The 15,325-nt window shown below is 47.9% G+C and overlaps 1 protein-coding gene and 1 long non-coding RNA gene across 3 annotated transcripts in view; one reads left to right on the top strand and one right to left on the bottom strand.

Annotated features, from left to right (window-relative positions):
• LOC134943921 (uncharacterized) overlaps window positions 1-15,224 on the bottom strand; it is a 94,596-nt gene extending 79,372 nt beyond the window's left edge. Inside the window, exons 1-2 of one of the 2 annotated variants that reach the window (XR_010181826.1) lie at window positions 14,768-15,224; window positions 13,478-13,591 (exon numbers count right to left, since the gene is read on the bottom strand). This is a non-coding gene — a long non-coding RNA (uncharacterized LOC134943921). The remainder of the gene's footprint in view (window positions 1-13,477; window positions 13,592-14,767) is intronic. The other variant, XR_010181825.1, reaches the window with a different exon arrangement.
• Window positions 14,883-15,325, top strand: part of LOC134943919 (NACHT, LRR and PYD domains-containing protein 1a-like) — a 330,645-nt gene continuing 330,202 nt past the window's right edge. Inside the window, exon 1 of the mRNA XM_063932485.1 lies at window positions 14,883-15,044. Within this exon, the coding sequence (XP_063788555.1) occupies window positions 14,978-15,044 (67 nt within the window). The 5' untranslated portion in view covers window positions 14,883-14,977. The remainder of the gene's footprint in view (window positions 15,045-15,325) is intronic.

Raw genomic sequence — 15,325 nt, 5'->3', positions numbered from 1 at the left:
GGGGGCGGGCCTTCTTCCTCAGCACTCACCAGCGCCATGTTTTTTCTCCACAGCACCGCTGAGAGGAAGCTCCCCAGGCTCTCCCCTGCAGAAGAAGAGGGTGGAAAGAGAGGGGGGGGGGGGGGCACATAAATTTGGCGCAAAAGACTCTATTACAGCAGCTACTGGGTTAACACTTAGTTACTGTGTGATTCCTGGGTTAATAGCGCTGGGGTGTGTGCTGGCATACTCTCACTCTGTCTCTCCAAAGGGCCTTGTGGGGGAATTGTCTTCAGATGAGCATTCCCTGAGTGTGTGGTGTGTCGGTACGTGTGTGTCGACATGTCTGAGGTAAAAGGCTCCCATAAGGAGGAGATGGAGCAAATATGTGTGTGAGAGGCTGTCTCCGTCGACAACGCCGACACCTGTTTGGATATGTGTAATTAAGTGCTGAGGTAAATTTATTGCACAAAAGATTAGAGAACAGACAGGAAATCTACCCATGTCTGTCCCTATGTCGCAGAGAGAATCTCTCAGTGATCACTATCCAAAAATAATAGACACTGATATCGACACGGGGTCTACCTCCAGTGTCGACTATGATAATGCAAAGTTACAGCCAAATTGGCAGAAAAGTATTCAATATATGTTATTGTAATAAAGAAATTATTTGCATATCACTGATGACTCATCTGTCCCTGACACAAGGGTACACAGGCGTAAGGTGAAGAAAGCTGAGGTAATTTTCCCTCCTCTCATGAGGAAAAAGAGCGGGAATCTCCAGACAAGAGACTGCAGCTTCCCACAAAGAATTCTCAGGCAGTATTCTTTCCCCACTAGGGCCAGGATACGATGGGAATCTTCCCCTATGGTGTCACAAAAGGCAGCCCTGATGTTACAGCTATTCTCAGGGAACCTGCAGATAGCGTGCACATTCTGGTACACTACTCAGACCGGCGATTGTGTCGGCATGGGTTTATAGCGCTTTGGCAGTGTGGACGGGTACCTTATCAGCAGAGATTGAGACCCTAGTATGTATATAGATCGATATATATATAAATATATATATATATATATATATATATATATATATATTTCTCTGACGTCCTAGTAGATGCTGGGAACTCCGTAAGGACCATGTGGAATATACGGGCTCCGAAGGAGACTGGGCACTCTAAAAGAAAGATTAGGTACTATCTGGTGTGCACTGGCTCCTCCCTCTATGCCCCTCCTCCAGACATCAGTTAGAATCTGTGCCCGGCCAGAGCTGGGTGCTCCTAGTGGGCTCTCCTTAGCTTGCTAGAAAGAAAGTATTTGTTAGGTTTTTATTTTCAGTGAGATCTGCTGGCAACAGACTCACTGCTACGAGGGACTGAGGGGAGAGAAGCAAACCTACCTGCTTGCAGCTAGCTTGTGCTTCTAAGGCTACTGGACACCATTAGCTCCAGAGGGTTCAAACACAGTGCCCGTCCTCGATCGTCCGTTCCCGGAGCCGCGCCGCCGTCCACCTTGCAGTGCCAGAAGAAGCGTCGAAATCGGCGGCTGAAGACTCCGGTCTTCATTAAGGTAGCGCACAGCACTGCAGCTGTGCGCCATTGCTCCCACTGCACACCACACACTCCGGTCACTGTTGGGTGCAGGGCGCTGGGGGTGGGGGCGCCCTGGGCAGCAATTAGATTACCTTTTTGGCAAAAATGCACATAATACAGTTTATAAAACTGTATATGTGCAAAAACCCGCGCCATTAATATTATACAAAACGCGGGAGAAGCCCGCCGCTGAGGGGGCGGGGCCTTCTTCCTCTGCACACCAGCGCCATTTTCTCTTCACAGCTCTGCTGAAAGGACGCTCCCCAGGCTCTCCCCTGCAGTATCCAATACAACAAGGGTAAAAAAGAGAGGCGCAATTGTGATAATAAGCACTATTGGGAAAAATCACTCTTTTAAGTGTAAATCCCTGTGTTATATAGCGCTCTGGTGTGTGCTGGCATACTCTCTCTCTGTCTCCCCAAAGGACTTCTGTGGGGTCCTGTCCTCAGTCAGAGCATTCCCTGTGTGTGTACGGTGTGTCGGTACGGCTGTGTCGACATGTTTGATGAGGAGGGTTACGTGGAGGCGGAGCAGGAGCCGATAAGTGTGGTGTCGCCCCTAACGGGGCCGACACCGGAGTGGATGGATATGTGGAAGGTATTAACCGACAGTGTCAACTCCTTACATAAAAGGTTTGATGACGCAGCAGCCTTGGGACAGCCGGCATCTCAGCCCGCGCCTGCCCAGGCATCTCAGAGGCCATCAGGGGCTCATAAACGCCCGCTAGCTCAGATGGCAGACACAGATGTCGACACGGAGTCTGACTCCAGTGTAGACGAGGATGAGACAAATGTACAGTCAACAAGGGCCATCCGATGCATGATTACTGCAATGAAAAATGTATTGCACATTTCTGACATTAACCCGGTTACCACCAAAAAGGGTATTACGTTTGGGGAGAAAAAGCTGCCAGTGACTTTTCCCCCATCTGATGAGTAAAATGAATTGTGTGAAGAAGCGTGGTGTTCCCCTGATAAGAAACTAGTGATTTCTAAGAGGTTACTGATGGCGTACCCTTTCCCGGCAACGGATAGGCTGCGTTGGGAAACATCCCCTAAGGTGGACAAGGCGCTCACACGCTTATCAAAAACGGTGGCACTGCCGTCTCAGGATACGGCCGCACCTAAAGGAGCCTGCAGATAGAAAGCAGGAGGCTATCCTGAAGTCTGTATATACACACTATACGGAGACCTGCAATTGCTTCAGCATGGATGTGTAGTGCTGCAGCAGCATGGTGTGATACCATGTCAGACAACATTGATTCACTCGACAGGGATAATATTTTGCTAACCATAGAGCATATAAAGGACGTTGTCTTATATATGAGGGATGCACAGAGGGACATTTGCCGGCTGGCATCTAGAATTACTGCAATGTCCATTTCTGCCAGGAGAGTATTATGGACTCGGCAGTGGACTGGTGATGCTGATTTTAAATGGCACATGGAGGTTTTGCCTTATAAGGGTGAGGAATTGTTTGGGGACGGTCTCTCGGACCTCGTATCCACAGCAACAGCTGGGAAGTCGACTTTTTTACCTCAGGTTTCCTCACAACCTAAGAAAGCACCGTATTATCAAGAACAGTCCTTTCAGCCTCAGAAAGGCAAGCGGGTCAGAGGCGCATCCTTTCTTCCCAGAGGCAGGGGTAGAGGATAGAAGCTGCATCAGGCAGCCAGTTCCCAGGAACAAAAATCCTCCCCTGCTTCCACTAAGTCCACCGCATGACGCTGGGGCTCCACAGGTGGAGCCAGGTGTGGTGGGGGCGCGTCTCCGGAACTTCAGCAACCAGTGGGTTCGCTCACAGGTGGATCTCTGGGTTGTACAAGTTGTATCTCAGGGATACAAGCTGGAGTTCGAGGCGACTCCCCCTCACCGTTACCTCAAATCAGCCTTGCCAGCTGCTCCCAGGGAAAGATAGATAGTACTGGCGGCTATTCACAAGCTGTACCTCCAGCAGGTGATAATCAAGGTTCCCCTCCTTCAACAGGGACGGGGTTACTATTCCACAATGTTTGTGGTACCGAAACCAGACGGCTCGGTGAGACCCATTCTAAATTTGAAATCCTTGAACACTTATATAAGGAAGTTCAAGTTCAAAATGGAATCGCTCAGGTCGGTTATTGCAAGCCTGGAAGAGGGGGATTTTATGGTGTCGCTGGACATCAAGGATGCTTACCTGCATGTCCCCATTTACCCTCCTCACCAGGAGTACCTCAGGTTTGTGGTACAGGACTGTCATTACCAATTCCAGACGTTGCCGTTTGGTTTGTCCACGGCACCGAGATTATTTACCAAGGTAATGGCCAAAATGATGATACTCCTTCGACAGAAGGGAGTTATAATTATCCTGTACTTGGACGATCTCCTTATAAAGACGAGGTCCAAGGAGCAGTTGTTAGTCAGCGTAGCACTATCTCGGGAAATGTTGCAACAGCACGGCTGGATTCTGAATATCCCGAAGTCGCAGCTGTTTCCTGCGACGCGTCTGCTGTTCTTGGGCATGATTCTGGACACAGAACAGAAGAAGGTGTTTCTCCCGGTGGAGAAGGCCCAGGAATTGTCATCTCTGGTCAGGGACCTCCTGAAACCAAAACAGGTGTCGGTGCATCAGTGCACGCAGGTCCTGGGAAAGATGGTGGCTTCTTACGAAGCAATTCCCTTCGGCAGATTACATGCAAGGATCTTTCAGTGGGATCTGTTAGACAAATGGTCCGGATCGCATCTTCAGATGCATCGGTTGGTCACCCTGTCCCCAAGGGCTAGGGTGTCTCTGCTGTGGTGGCTGCAGAGTGCTCATCTTCTCGAGGGCCGCAGATTCGGCATACAGGACTGGGTCCTGGTGACCACGGATGTAAGCCTCCGAGGATGGGGGGCAGTCACTCAGGAAAGGAACTTCCAAGGACAGTGGTCAAGTCAGGAGACTTCACTACACTTAAATATACTGGAACTAAGGGCCATTTACAACGCCCTGAGTCAAGCAGAGCCCCTGCTTCAAAACCAACCGGTGCTGATTCAGTCAGACAACATCATGGCGGTCGCCCATGTAAACCGCCAGGGTGGCACAAGAAGCAGGATGGCGATGGCAGAAGCCACAAGGATTCTTCGATGGGCGGAGAATCACGTCCTAGCACTGTCAGCAGTGTTCATTCCGGGAGTGGACAACTGGGATGCAGACTTCCTCAGTAGGCCAAGACTTACCGCGGCTGCGTTTGACGGCATGGCGGTTGAACGCCGGATCCTAACGGAAAAGGGCATTCCAGATGAAGTGATTCCTACGCTGATAAAAGCTAGGAAGGATGTGACAGCAAAACATTATCACCGCATATGGCGAAAATATGTTGCTTGGTGTGAGGCCAGGAAGGCCCCAACAGAGGAATTCCAGCTGGGTCGATTTCTGCACTTCCTACAGTCAGGGGTGACTATGGGCCTAAAATTGGGGTCCATAAAGGTCCAGATTTTGGCCCTCTCTATTTTCTTTCAAAAAGAACTGGCTTCACTGCCTGAAGTTCAGGCGTTTGTTAAGGGAGTGCTGCATATTCAGCCCCCTTTTGTGCCTCCAGTGGCACCTTGGGATCTCAACGTTGTGTTGGATTTCCTGAAATCACATTGGTTTGAGCCACTTAAGACCGTGGAGTTAAAGTATCTCACGTGGAAGGTGGTCATGCTGTTGGCCTTAGCTTCGGCTAGGCGTGTGTCAGAATTGGCGGTTTTGTCATGTGAAAGCCCATATCTGATTTTCCATATGGACAGGGCAGAATTGAGGACTCGTCCCCAATTTCTCCCAAAGGTGGTATCAGCGTTTCATTTGAACCAACCTATTGTGGTGCCTGCGGCTACTCGGGACTTGGAGGACTCCAAGTTGCTGGACGTTGTCCGGGCCCTGAAAATGTATGTTTCCAGGACGGCTAGAGTCAGAAAAACTGACTCGCTGTTTATCCTGCATGCACCCAACAAGCTGGGTGCTCCTGCTTCAAAGCAAACTATTGCTCGCTGGATCGGTTACACGATTCAGCAGGCTCATTCTGCGGCTGGATTGCCGCTGCCAAATTCAGTAAAAACCCATTCCACTAGGAAGGTGGGCTCTTCTTGGGCGGCTGCCCGAGGGGTATTGGCACTATAGATGTGCCGAGCTGCTACTTGGTCGGGGTCAAACACCTTTGCAAAGTTCTATAAGTTTAATACCCTGGCTGAGGATGACCTCCTGTTTGCTCAATCGGTGCTGCAGAGTCATCCGCACTCTCCCGCCCGTTTGGGAGCTTTGGTATAATCCCCATAGGGGGTCATTCCGAGTTGTTCGCTCGCAAGCTGATTTTTGCTGATTTGCTCACGCTAAGCCGCCGCCTACTGGGAGTGAATCTTAGCTTTTTAAATTGCGAACGATGTATTCGCAATATTGCGATTACACACCTCGTAGTAGTTTCAGAGTAGCTTCAGACTTACTCAGCATCCGCGATCAGTTCAGTGCTTGTCATTCCTGGTTTGACGTCACAAACACACCCAGCGTTCGCCCAGACACTCCCCCGTTTCTCCAGCCACTCCTGCGTTTTTTCCGGAAACGGTAGCGTTTTTTCCAACACGCCCATAAAACGGCCTGTTTCCGCCCAGTAACACCCATTTCCTGTCAATCACATTACGATCGCCAGAACGATGAAAAAGCCGTGAGTAAAATTCCTAACTTCTTAGCAAATTTACTTGGCGCAGTTGCAGTGCGAACATTGCGAACACTAAGCGGAAAATCGATGCGATGCGAAGATTTTTACAGAGCGAACAACTCGGAATGAGGGCCATGGTCCTTACGGAGTCCCCAGCATCCACGAAAGACGTTAGAGAAAATAAGATTTTACTTACCGGTAAATCTATTTCTCGTAGTCCGTAGTGGATGCTGGGCGCCCGTCCCAAGTGCGGACTTCTTCGGCAATGCTTGTATATAGTTATTGCTTACATAAGGGTTATGTTATGGTTGCATCAGGGTTGTTCTGATGCTCCGTTGTTGTTCATACTGTTAACTGGGTAAGTTTATCACAAGTTATATGGTATGATTGGTGTGGCTGGTATGAGTCTTACCCTGGATTCCAAAATCCTTTCCTTGTAATGTCAGCTCTTCCGGGCACGGTTTCTCTAACTGGGGTCTGGAGGAGGGGCATAGAGGGAGGAGCCAGTGCACACCCAGAATCCAAAGCTTTCTTGGGGTGCCCATGTCTCCTGCGGAGCCCGTCTATTCCACATGGTCCTTACGGAGTCCCCAGCATCCACTACGGATTACGAGAAATAGATTTACCGGTAAGTAAAATCTTATTATAAGTAGGTATGGATAGTTTAACATTCATTGTGAAGAAAAAGAACAATTTACAGTATATCATAAGATGACACATCTAGTATGTACCCAGTAGCGGATCTTGCCACGGGCAAGCAGTACTTTTGCCCGGGCGCCGCCTTCCGGAGGGCGCAGGGCGCCCTCCGGAGGGCGCCGCACCAGGGCAAGATCCGCTACTGGTGTGTGCCCCCTGCTGCCCGCTGCCCCCGGCCGCTACCGCTGGGAAGGGAAACTAGACGCGTACGCGTCTAGTTTCCCTTCCTGGAGAGGTCCTTTACTGTGCGGTGCGCGATGACGTCATCGCGCACCGCACAGCAAAGGTCCTCTCCACGAAGGGAACTAGGGCGTTCGCAAGGTAATTGACAGGAAGTGGCCGCTTGTGGGTGTCAACTGACTGTATTCCAGGAGTGTTCAAAAAAATGCAGACGGGATCAGGCGTTTTCAGGGAGTGTGTCTGATGTCAGCTCTGGCCCTGATCAGCAGTAATACATCGCACAGGAAGAGTAAGTCCTGGGCTGAGCAGAGACTGCACAAACTGATTTTTGTGCAGCTCTGCAACAGAAGTGATCGCACACTTGCACAGCGCTTTTCCCCTCCTCCTGTAGGCGGTGACTATCTGATCACAGGGCAGCAAGAAACGTAACCCAGCGATCAGATCTGAATTACCCCAAAGCTAGATGAGAATATGACCAGGGACATGCAGTCAGGGAGGCAGGGGAGGCAGTGCCTCCCCTGTCATTAATGATTACAATAATACAAAGAAGATACTTATGACAGATATGTATCATAAGTATATTCTTTATATCATTGTCATCATTTATACATTGTAAAAATAGGTTTAATTTAGTTTCGGAGGCACCGAGAGTGGTGCCTCCTGCTGCCAATAATAAAGAGCTAGAAGCGAGGGTGGGGCCAAGTAATGGGCAGTAAAAAGCCCATTTAAAAAAGCATAGTAAGCGGCACTAGTAGTATATGTGTCTCAGTGACAGAGACGTGCTTTCAGTCCATATGAAAGCACGCCCCTATATGATTGGTTAGCAGATTTGGAGCTCACCTTGGGATCCTGCCCACCTTCACTGGGACTTAGAAGCTCCTCCTCATTGTCCACCCCCTACGCTGCACCTCCACGCCTCTCATTCATACGTCGCTACTGGAAGCTGGGACTCGGGAGTAGCTGCACTCTCTTCAGCCAGGGCTGGCCGTAGCATTACTCCGGGTAAGGCGTGCCGCAGCCCAGTAATAATAGTAACTATATCTTCACCTGCCTCGGACACTGTCTGCAGACACTGACAGTGTGTTACCTCTCCTCCTCCTCCTCTCCCCCCCCCCCCCCCCCCGCGTACTCATACTTCTGAATGAAGTGCTCAGCGGCCTCCGTATCTGCACAGGTCTGTGTCCCAACACTACTCCGGTCACCAGCACAGCAGCACAGAGAGCAGGCTGGTGTGTGCACGCGGTGTGTACATCCCACGGGCTGTCCTGCTCTTATTTTTTTCAAAAACGTCATATGGGCTCTGTCAGCAAGATGTGCCCACTGTGCCAGTGTATAAGGGGATGAGGGAGTCATTTGTGCATGTGTGCAGCAGGGATACAAGGGGGGGGGGGGTTTGAGTACTACTACTCTAATTCTGCTTCCATACCACCATGAAGACCCTCTGCTGCTCTCCAAACCTTGGGCACCTCTGCTGCCGCTGCTCCCAGACAGCAATAGGGGCAGTTCCTGGTAGCCACCTTAGCAGGCATTTGCAGCTGGCAGGGATGGGCACTGGCAGCGGGCATGCCTCACCAGCGACTGACCTCACTGCACGCCACTGGATATGACATTATATATAAATCATTATTATTAATCACACCAGAATCCATTAAACATATTAGACCTGGAACTAAACTTTGACTGATCAGGTAAATACAGATTGAGTCTCCCATATCCCAAATTCAGAAAATATGGAATTGTTTGCACATGACTGAGATAGTGACACCTTTGCTTTCTGATGGTACATTGTACAAAAACATTGTTTTATTGCACAAAATGATTAAGAATATGGTATAACATGACCTTCAGGCTGTGTGTATTAGGTCAATATTAGAGATGAGCGGGTTCAGTTCTCACAGAACCGAACCATACCAGACTTCACCATTCGAGTCCGGATTAGAGTCAGGTTCTGGTTTTCCCGCCTGACTCGGAAACCAGAACGAGGCAAAACGTCATCATCCCGCTGTCAGATTCTCGCGGGGTTTGGATATCATATAAGGAGCCGCGCGTCCCTGCCATTTTCACTCCGGCATTGGAGAGTGTAGAGAGGACGTGTCTCCGTTCTCTCAGTGTCCATGTCTTGTGCTGTATTTGTCCAGTCACAGTGGTTGTGTCCTCTTGCTGCCTTATGTCCATTGCTGCTGTGTTGCATCAGTTCAGTGGTGGTGTATTGTGCTGCATCAGACCAGTGGTAGTGTCCTGTGCATCAGCCATCAGTCATTCCAGTGACCAGGCAGTCACAGTGGTATACTCTGCTGCCATATGTCCAGTGCTGCCATATTATAATAATAACAACAACAACAACAAGTCCCTTACAGTGTTGCTGTGTTGTCCTGCATCAGACCAGTAGCAGTGTCCTGTGCATCAGCCATCAGTCATTCCTGTGTCGCATATTGTGTTATATAACTCCAGAAAAATAATGGATAAAATAGGGAAAGAACCACTTCCTCCTAGTGCTGAAGCTGCTGCCACTAGTCATGACATAGATGATGAAATGCCATCAACGTCGTCTGCCCATGCCGATGCCCAATGTGATAGTATAGGGCATGTAAAATCCAAAAAGCCAAAGTTCAGTAAAAAAAAAAAAAAAAGAAATTGAAATGGTCTGAGGAGAAACGTAAACTTGCCAATATGCCATTTACGACACGGAGTGGCAAGGAACGGCTAAGGCCCTGGCTTATATTCATGACTAAGCACAGCAAATAATTGTGCGTTCTAAGATGGTATCACAAATCCCAAAGAAGAGTCCAAGTGTGTCGGCGGGTGCGATGCCTGACCTTCCCAACACTGGACGGGAAGAGGTGGCTCCTTCCACCATTTGCACGCCCGCTGCAAGTGCTGGAAGTAGCACCCACAGTCCAGTTCCTGATATTAAAATTGAAGATGTCACTGTTGAAGTACACCAGGATGAGGATATGGGTGTTGCTGGCGCTGAGGAGGAAGTTGATGATGAGGATTCTGATGGTGATGTGGTTTGTTTAAGTCAGGCACCAGGGGAGACACCTGTTGTCCTTGGGATGAAGAAGCCCATTGTGATACCTGGGCAAACTACCAAAAAAGCCACCTCTCCACAAATCCGGACAACAGGTGTCAAGCAGTGTGTTGCCTGTGTCAAATTGTAATAAGTAGGGGTGAGGACATTAAAAACCTAGGAACATCCTCCCTTATACGTCACCTGCTGCACATTCATCAGAAGTCAGTGTAATGTTGTGAAACTTTGGTAAAGAGCATAAGCAGTCCACTGGCACCTAAATCCCTTCTTCCTCTTGTACCCAAGCTCCTACAAGCCACACCATCAACTCCCTCAACGTCAACTTCCTCCTCAGCCATGAACATCAGTAGTCTTGCAGGCCATGTCCCTGGCAAGACTGACGAGTCCCCTCCTAACCAGGATTCCTCGGGAGGATCCTTGAGTGGTACGCCTACTGCTGCTGCTGTTGTTGTTTCTACTGGGCAGTCGATCGTCATCCCAGAGGGGAAGTCGGAAGACCACTTGTACTACTTCAACTAAGCAATGGACTGTCCAACAGTCCTTTGTGAGGAAGATGAAATATGACAGCAGTGATCCTTTTGCAAAGCGGATAACTGAGGCCTTGAGAGCTATGTTGGTGTTAGACGTGCGTCCGGTATCTGCCATTAGTTCAGTGGGACTTAGAGAATTGTTTGAGGTACTGTGTCCCCGATATCAAATCCCATCTAGATTCCACTTCACTAGGCAGGCGATACCGATAATGTACAGAGACGTCAGAAAAAGTGTCATCAGTGTCCTAAAAAATGCAGTTGTATCCAATGTCCACTTAACCACGGACATATGGACAAGTTAAATAGGGCAGACCAAGGACTATATGACTGTGACAGCCCACTGGGTAGATGTATGGACTCCCGCAGCAACAACCGCAGCAGCGGTAACAGTAGCAGCATCTCGCAAATGCCAACTCGTTCCTAGGCAGGCTACGCTTTGTATCACCGCTTTCCAGAAGAGGCACACAGCTGACAACCTCTTACGGAAACTGAGGGACATCATCGCATATTGGCTTACCCCACTTAGGCTCTCCTGGGGATTTGTGATATCGGACAACGCCACCAATATTGTGCGTTCATCCCAACTGGGCAAATGTGCACATACAATTAATTTGGTGGTGCAGAATTTTTTTTTAAATGACAGGGGCGTACAGGAGATGCTGTCAGTGGCCCGAAAAATTGTGGGCTACTTTCGACAATCTACCACTGCGTGCCGAAGACTGGAGCACCAGAAAACACTCCTGAACCTCCCCTGCAACTGAAGCAAAAGGTGGTAACGAGGTGGAATTCAACACTATATATGCTTCAGAGGATGGAGGAGCAGCAAAAGGCCATTCAAGCCTATACATCCACTTACAATATAGGCAAAGGAGGGGGAATGCACCTGACTCAAGCACAGTGGAGAATGATTTCCATCTTGTGCAAGGTTCTCCAACCCTTTGAACTTGCCACACGTGAAGTCAGTTCAGACACTGCCAGCTTGAGTCAGGTCATTCACCTTATCAGGCTTTTGCAGAAGCAGCTGGAGAAATTGAAGGAGGAGCTAAGACAGAGTGGTTCCGCAAAGTATGTGTGACTTGTGGATGGAGCCCTTAATTCGCTTAACCAGGATTCAAGGGTGGTCAATCTGTTGAAATCAGAGCACTACATTTTGGCCACTGTGCTTGATCCTAGGTTTAAAGCCTACGTTGTATCTCTCTTTCCGACAGACACAAGTGTGCAGAGGTGGAAAGACCTGCTGTTGAGTAAATTGTCAACTCAAGTGGAACGTGACCCGTCAACAGCTCCTCCTTCAATTTCTCCCACCACTGGGGCTGCTAGGAAAAGGATAATATTTCCTAGCCCACCAGCTGGCAGTGATGCAGGGCAGTCTGGAGCGAGTGCTGACATCTGGTCTGGACTGGAGGACCTGCCAACGATTACTGACATGTCTACTGTCACTGCATATGATTCTGTCACCATTGAAAGAATTGTGAAGGATTATATGAGTGACAGCATCCAAGTAGGCACGTCAGACAGTCCGTACGTATACTGGCAGGAAAAAGAGGCAATTTGGATGCCCTTCCACAAACTGGCTTTATTTTACCTAAGTTGCCCCCCCCCCTCCCCCCTCCAGTGTGTACTGCGAAAGAGTGTGTAGTGCAGCCGGTCACCTTGTCAGCGATCGTCGTAGGAGGTTACTTCCACAGAATGTGGAGAAGATGATATTCATCAAAATGAATTATAAATTCCTCCGGGAAGACCTTGACCAGCAATTGTCTCCAGAAAGTACACAGGGACCTGTGATGGTGTATTCCAGTGGGGACGAATTAATACTCTTTGAGGAGGGGGATGTACACAGTGAAAGGGGTGAGGAATCGGAGGATGAGGATGAGGTGGACATCTTGCCTCTGTAGAGCCAGTTTATTAAAAAAGAGATTGATTGCTTCTTTTTTGGTGATGGCACAAAGAAACCAGTAATTTCAGCCACAGTCGTGTGGCAGACCCTGTCGCTGAAATGATTGGTTTGTTAAAGTGTGCATGTCCTGTTTATACAACATAAGGGTGGGTGGGAGGGCCCAAGGACAATTCCACCTTGCACCTCTTTTTCTTCTTTGCATCATGTGCTGTTTGGGGACTATTTTTTTAAAGTGCCATCCTTTCTGGCACTTCCGTATATGTCCAGTGGTACTGCCATATAATTCCAGTGATATTGCCGTATAATTCCAGTGATATTGCTGTATAATTCTAGTGGGAATTGTTTGTGTCGCTTGGCTTAGTCATACAGCTACTTCAGTGCAACTTTTAGGCCTAAAAACAATATTGTGTGAGGTGTGATGTGTTCAGAATAGACTGGAAATGAGTGGAAATAAATGTTATTGAGGTTAATAATACTGTATGATCAAAATTACCCCCAAATTCTGTGATTTTAGCTGTTTTAATTTTTCCCCCAAAAAAACATCCAGATCCAAAACCTAAACCAAAACACAAAAGGGTGGTTTTGGCAAAACCAAGTGAAAACCAAAACAAAAAAGTGGAATTAAAACCAAAACCATAACACAAAACACGAAAAAGTGCCAGCCGCACATCTCTAATAGGAAGATATAGTACAAATTGCACCAATTGGTTATATAGATATAGATATACACAACCATATAGATAGCGGCAAAACAGCGGCACTCCACAGTCTGATCACTGAAAGGAATAACTTCTTTATTGACTCCTATGGCATTTCAGGGACTAGCCCCGCCGTCAGGGACAGCGTTACAGAAATGCAGACAGTGCATGCACAAACATTTATATCATATACAACAGGACTGAAAATTTTAATAATTGAACTCACCTGTCCCGCGTCTCTGCTGGCGCTGCTTCTGGATGCACTCAACTGCAGATGCCGGGAGACCACGACAGCGGGCTACACCGGGACAGGCGGACCAATGGGACAAGGCAACAGACACTGAAACAAATAAACAACAATTTAAAAACATGCATATATCAATACACAGAGAAATAATTTAAAAGCTTCCACTATTAGTATACTGTACATACAAAAAATAAGGGAGAACAAAAAAATAACTTGAAAACCATCCAAAAGCCACTTATGAAAAATCAAACATGTTAATATATGTGAAAAACCACTATTTAGCAATAATCTATAAACCCAAACTCGTAAGTTGACCCACACATCTCAATAATAGTATGCCCAATGTGTCAATGCCCCTATTATATAGAATCATATAGGCTACAAAAAACACTGAAGGCTCAAAGCTTCATTTAAACCTTGCAGTGTTATGGCATCTAATGTATAGATCCACCTGCTTTCATGTTACGATCACCACCACTATATGATAGTGGTACGTGATCAATTATCATGGCACGCAAACTGGCTACAGAGTGTCGTGCCTGTAAGCAATGTCTTGCTCCTTGTCTTAGAACCTTTGTCTAGTGATTGTTTGATAGCACTGCCATGCATGTTCACGGAATTGGTGCTGTGTCTTGCCAATATTTACCAGATCGCATGGGCATTTAAGCATGTAAATGACATGTGTAGTAGTGCATGGTAACCAATGTTGTATTTTATAGCATCTGCCCGTATGCGGGTGGTGAATGTAGAGCCCGTGAGTAATGTGCTCCCTGCGCACTACCTATAGGAAGAAATACAGTAATACAAAGTGCACCAATTGGTTATATATATATATATATATATATATATATAGGATTATTTATTATTATAGTATTTGGTTTTATGATAAAAGTTACAATGGTTTATAAATAATCTTACAGTGCTAGGTTTTAAAATGAGAAATAAAGGGTCTGGCTGTGTCTCCTGATACCGGTATAAAAAAACATTACATGTAACACACATAAAACAGAAACTGTAATATGGAATGAATGCACAAATTTGCGCTCAATGCATCTTACTTTTATGTGCAATCTTCCTAGAAAATAATAAGTCCGTCTGTCAGGATTGTAAAGAGAACTGCTCCCCACTGGGTTTTGGTATATACGTCCTGTTAAGGTAGTGTTGGTCTTAATCGCAAAGTCCTGAATGGCACCCTTTGAGTGGTTACCAGGCTCACTAGCCGCTTTTATGTGTTCACCCCTGCTGGTGATGCTGGGTGAGGTATTATACCTTAGCTTACCTCCTCCGGGGTTTCGTTACAAAGTGTAGCTGGTGTAGCCACCTACGTCCTGTGTGGAGTGTCCGTTCCCAGGGTAGATTTGGTGTCTGCCGGTAGACTTCCCTCGCAACCCGCTGTGTGTGCCTCGCGTTGCCATTAGAGGATCGATATGATTGGTAATCAATGCGTTTTGCCTTGTCCAGGCTTCGCCAGGATACCAGATGGCAGTTAGCACTGACCTTACAGTCCTCGGTGAAGTGACCTGCGAGAGATCAGCACTTGCAGAAGGTACCGTTTTCTCTTAAGAAGGCTGTGCTGTTCTCCAGGGACTTCTCTCTGAAGACTGCATTTCAGGACAGGATGTAGTTTGTGATACAGAGGACACAACTTATTAGTACGCTATTCCGCGCTCTGGATCACGGCACGCAGCATACTGGCGCTGGAATCCCAAATGCCGGAATGCTGGCAGTGGGGCGAGCGCAAAAGTGCCCCTTGCAGGATCGTTGCGCTCGTCAAGGCTGAGGGCACGGTCGCTATTTATTCTCCCTGCAGGGGTGTCGTGGGCACCC

This window comes from Pseudophryne corroboree, chromosome 7 (genome assembly GCF_028390025.1).
Source record: "Pseudophryne corroboree isolate aPseCor3 chromosome 7, aPseCor3.hap2, whole genome shotgun sequence".
NCBI lineage: Eukaryota > Metazoa > Chordata > Amphibia > Anura > Myobatrachidae > Pseudophryne > Pseudophryne corroboree.
The sequence above is the reverse complement of the archived record's forward strand: the minus strand, read 5'-3'. Positions and strand labels throughout refer to the sequence as shown.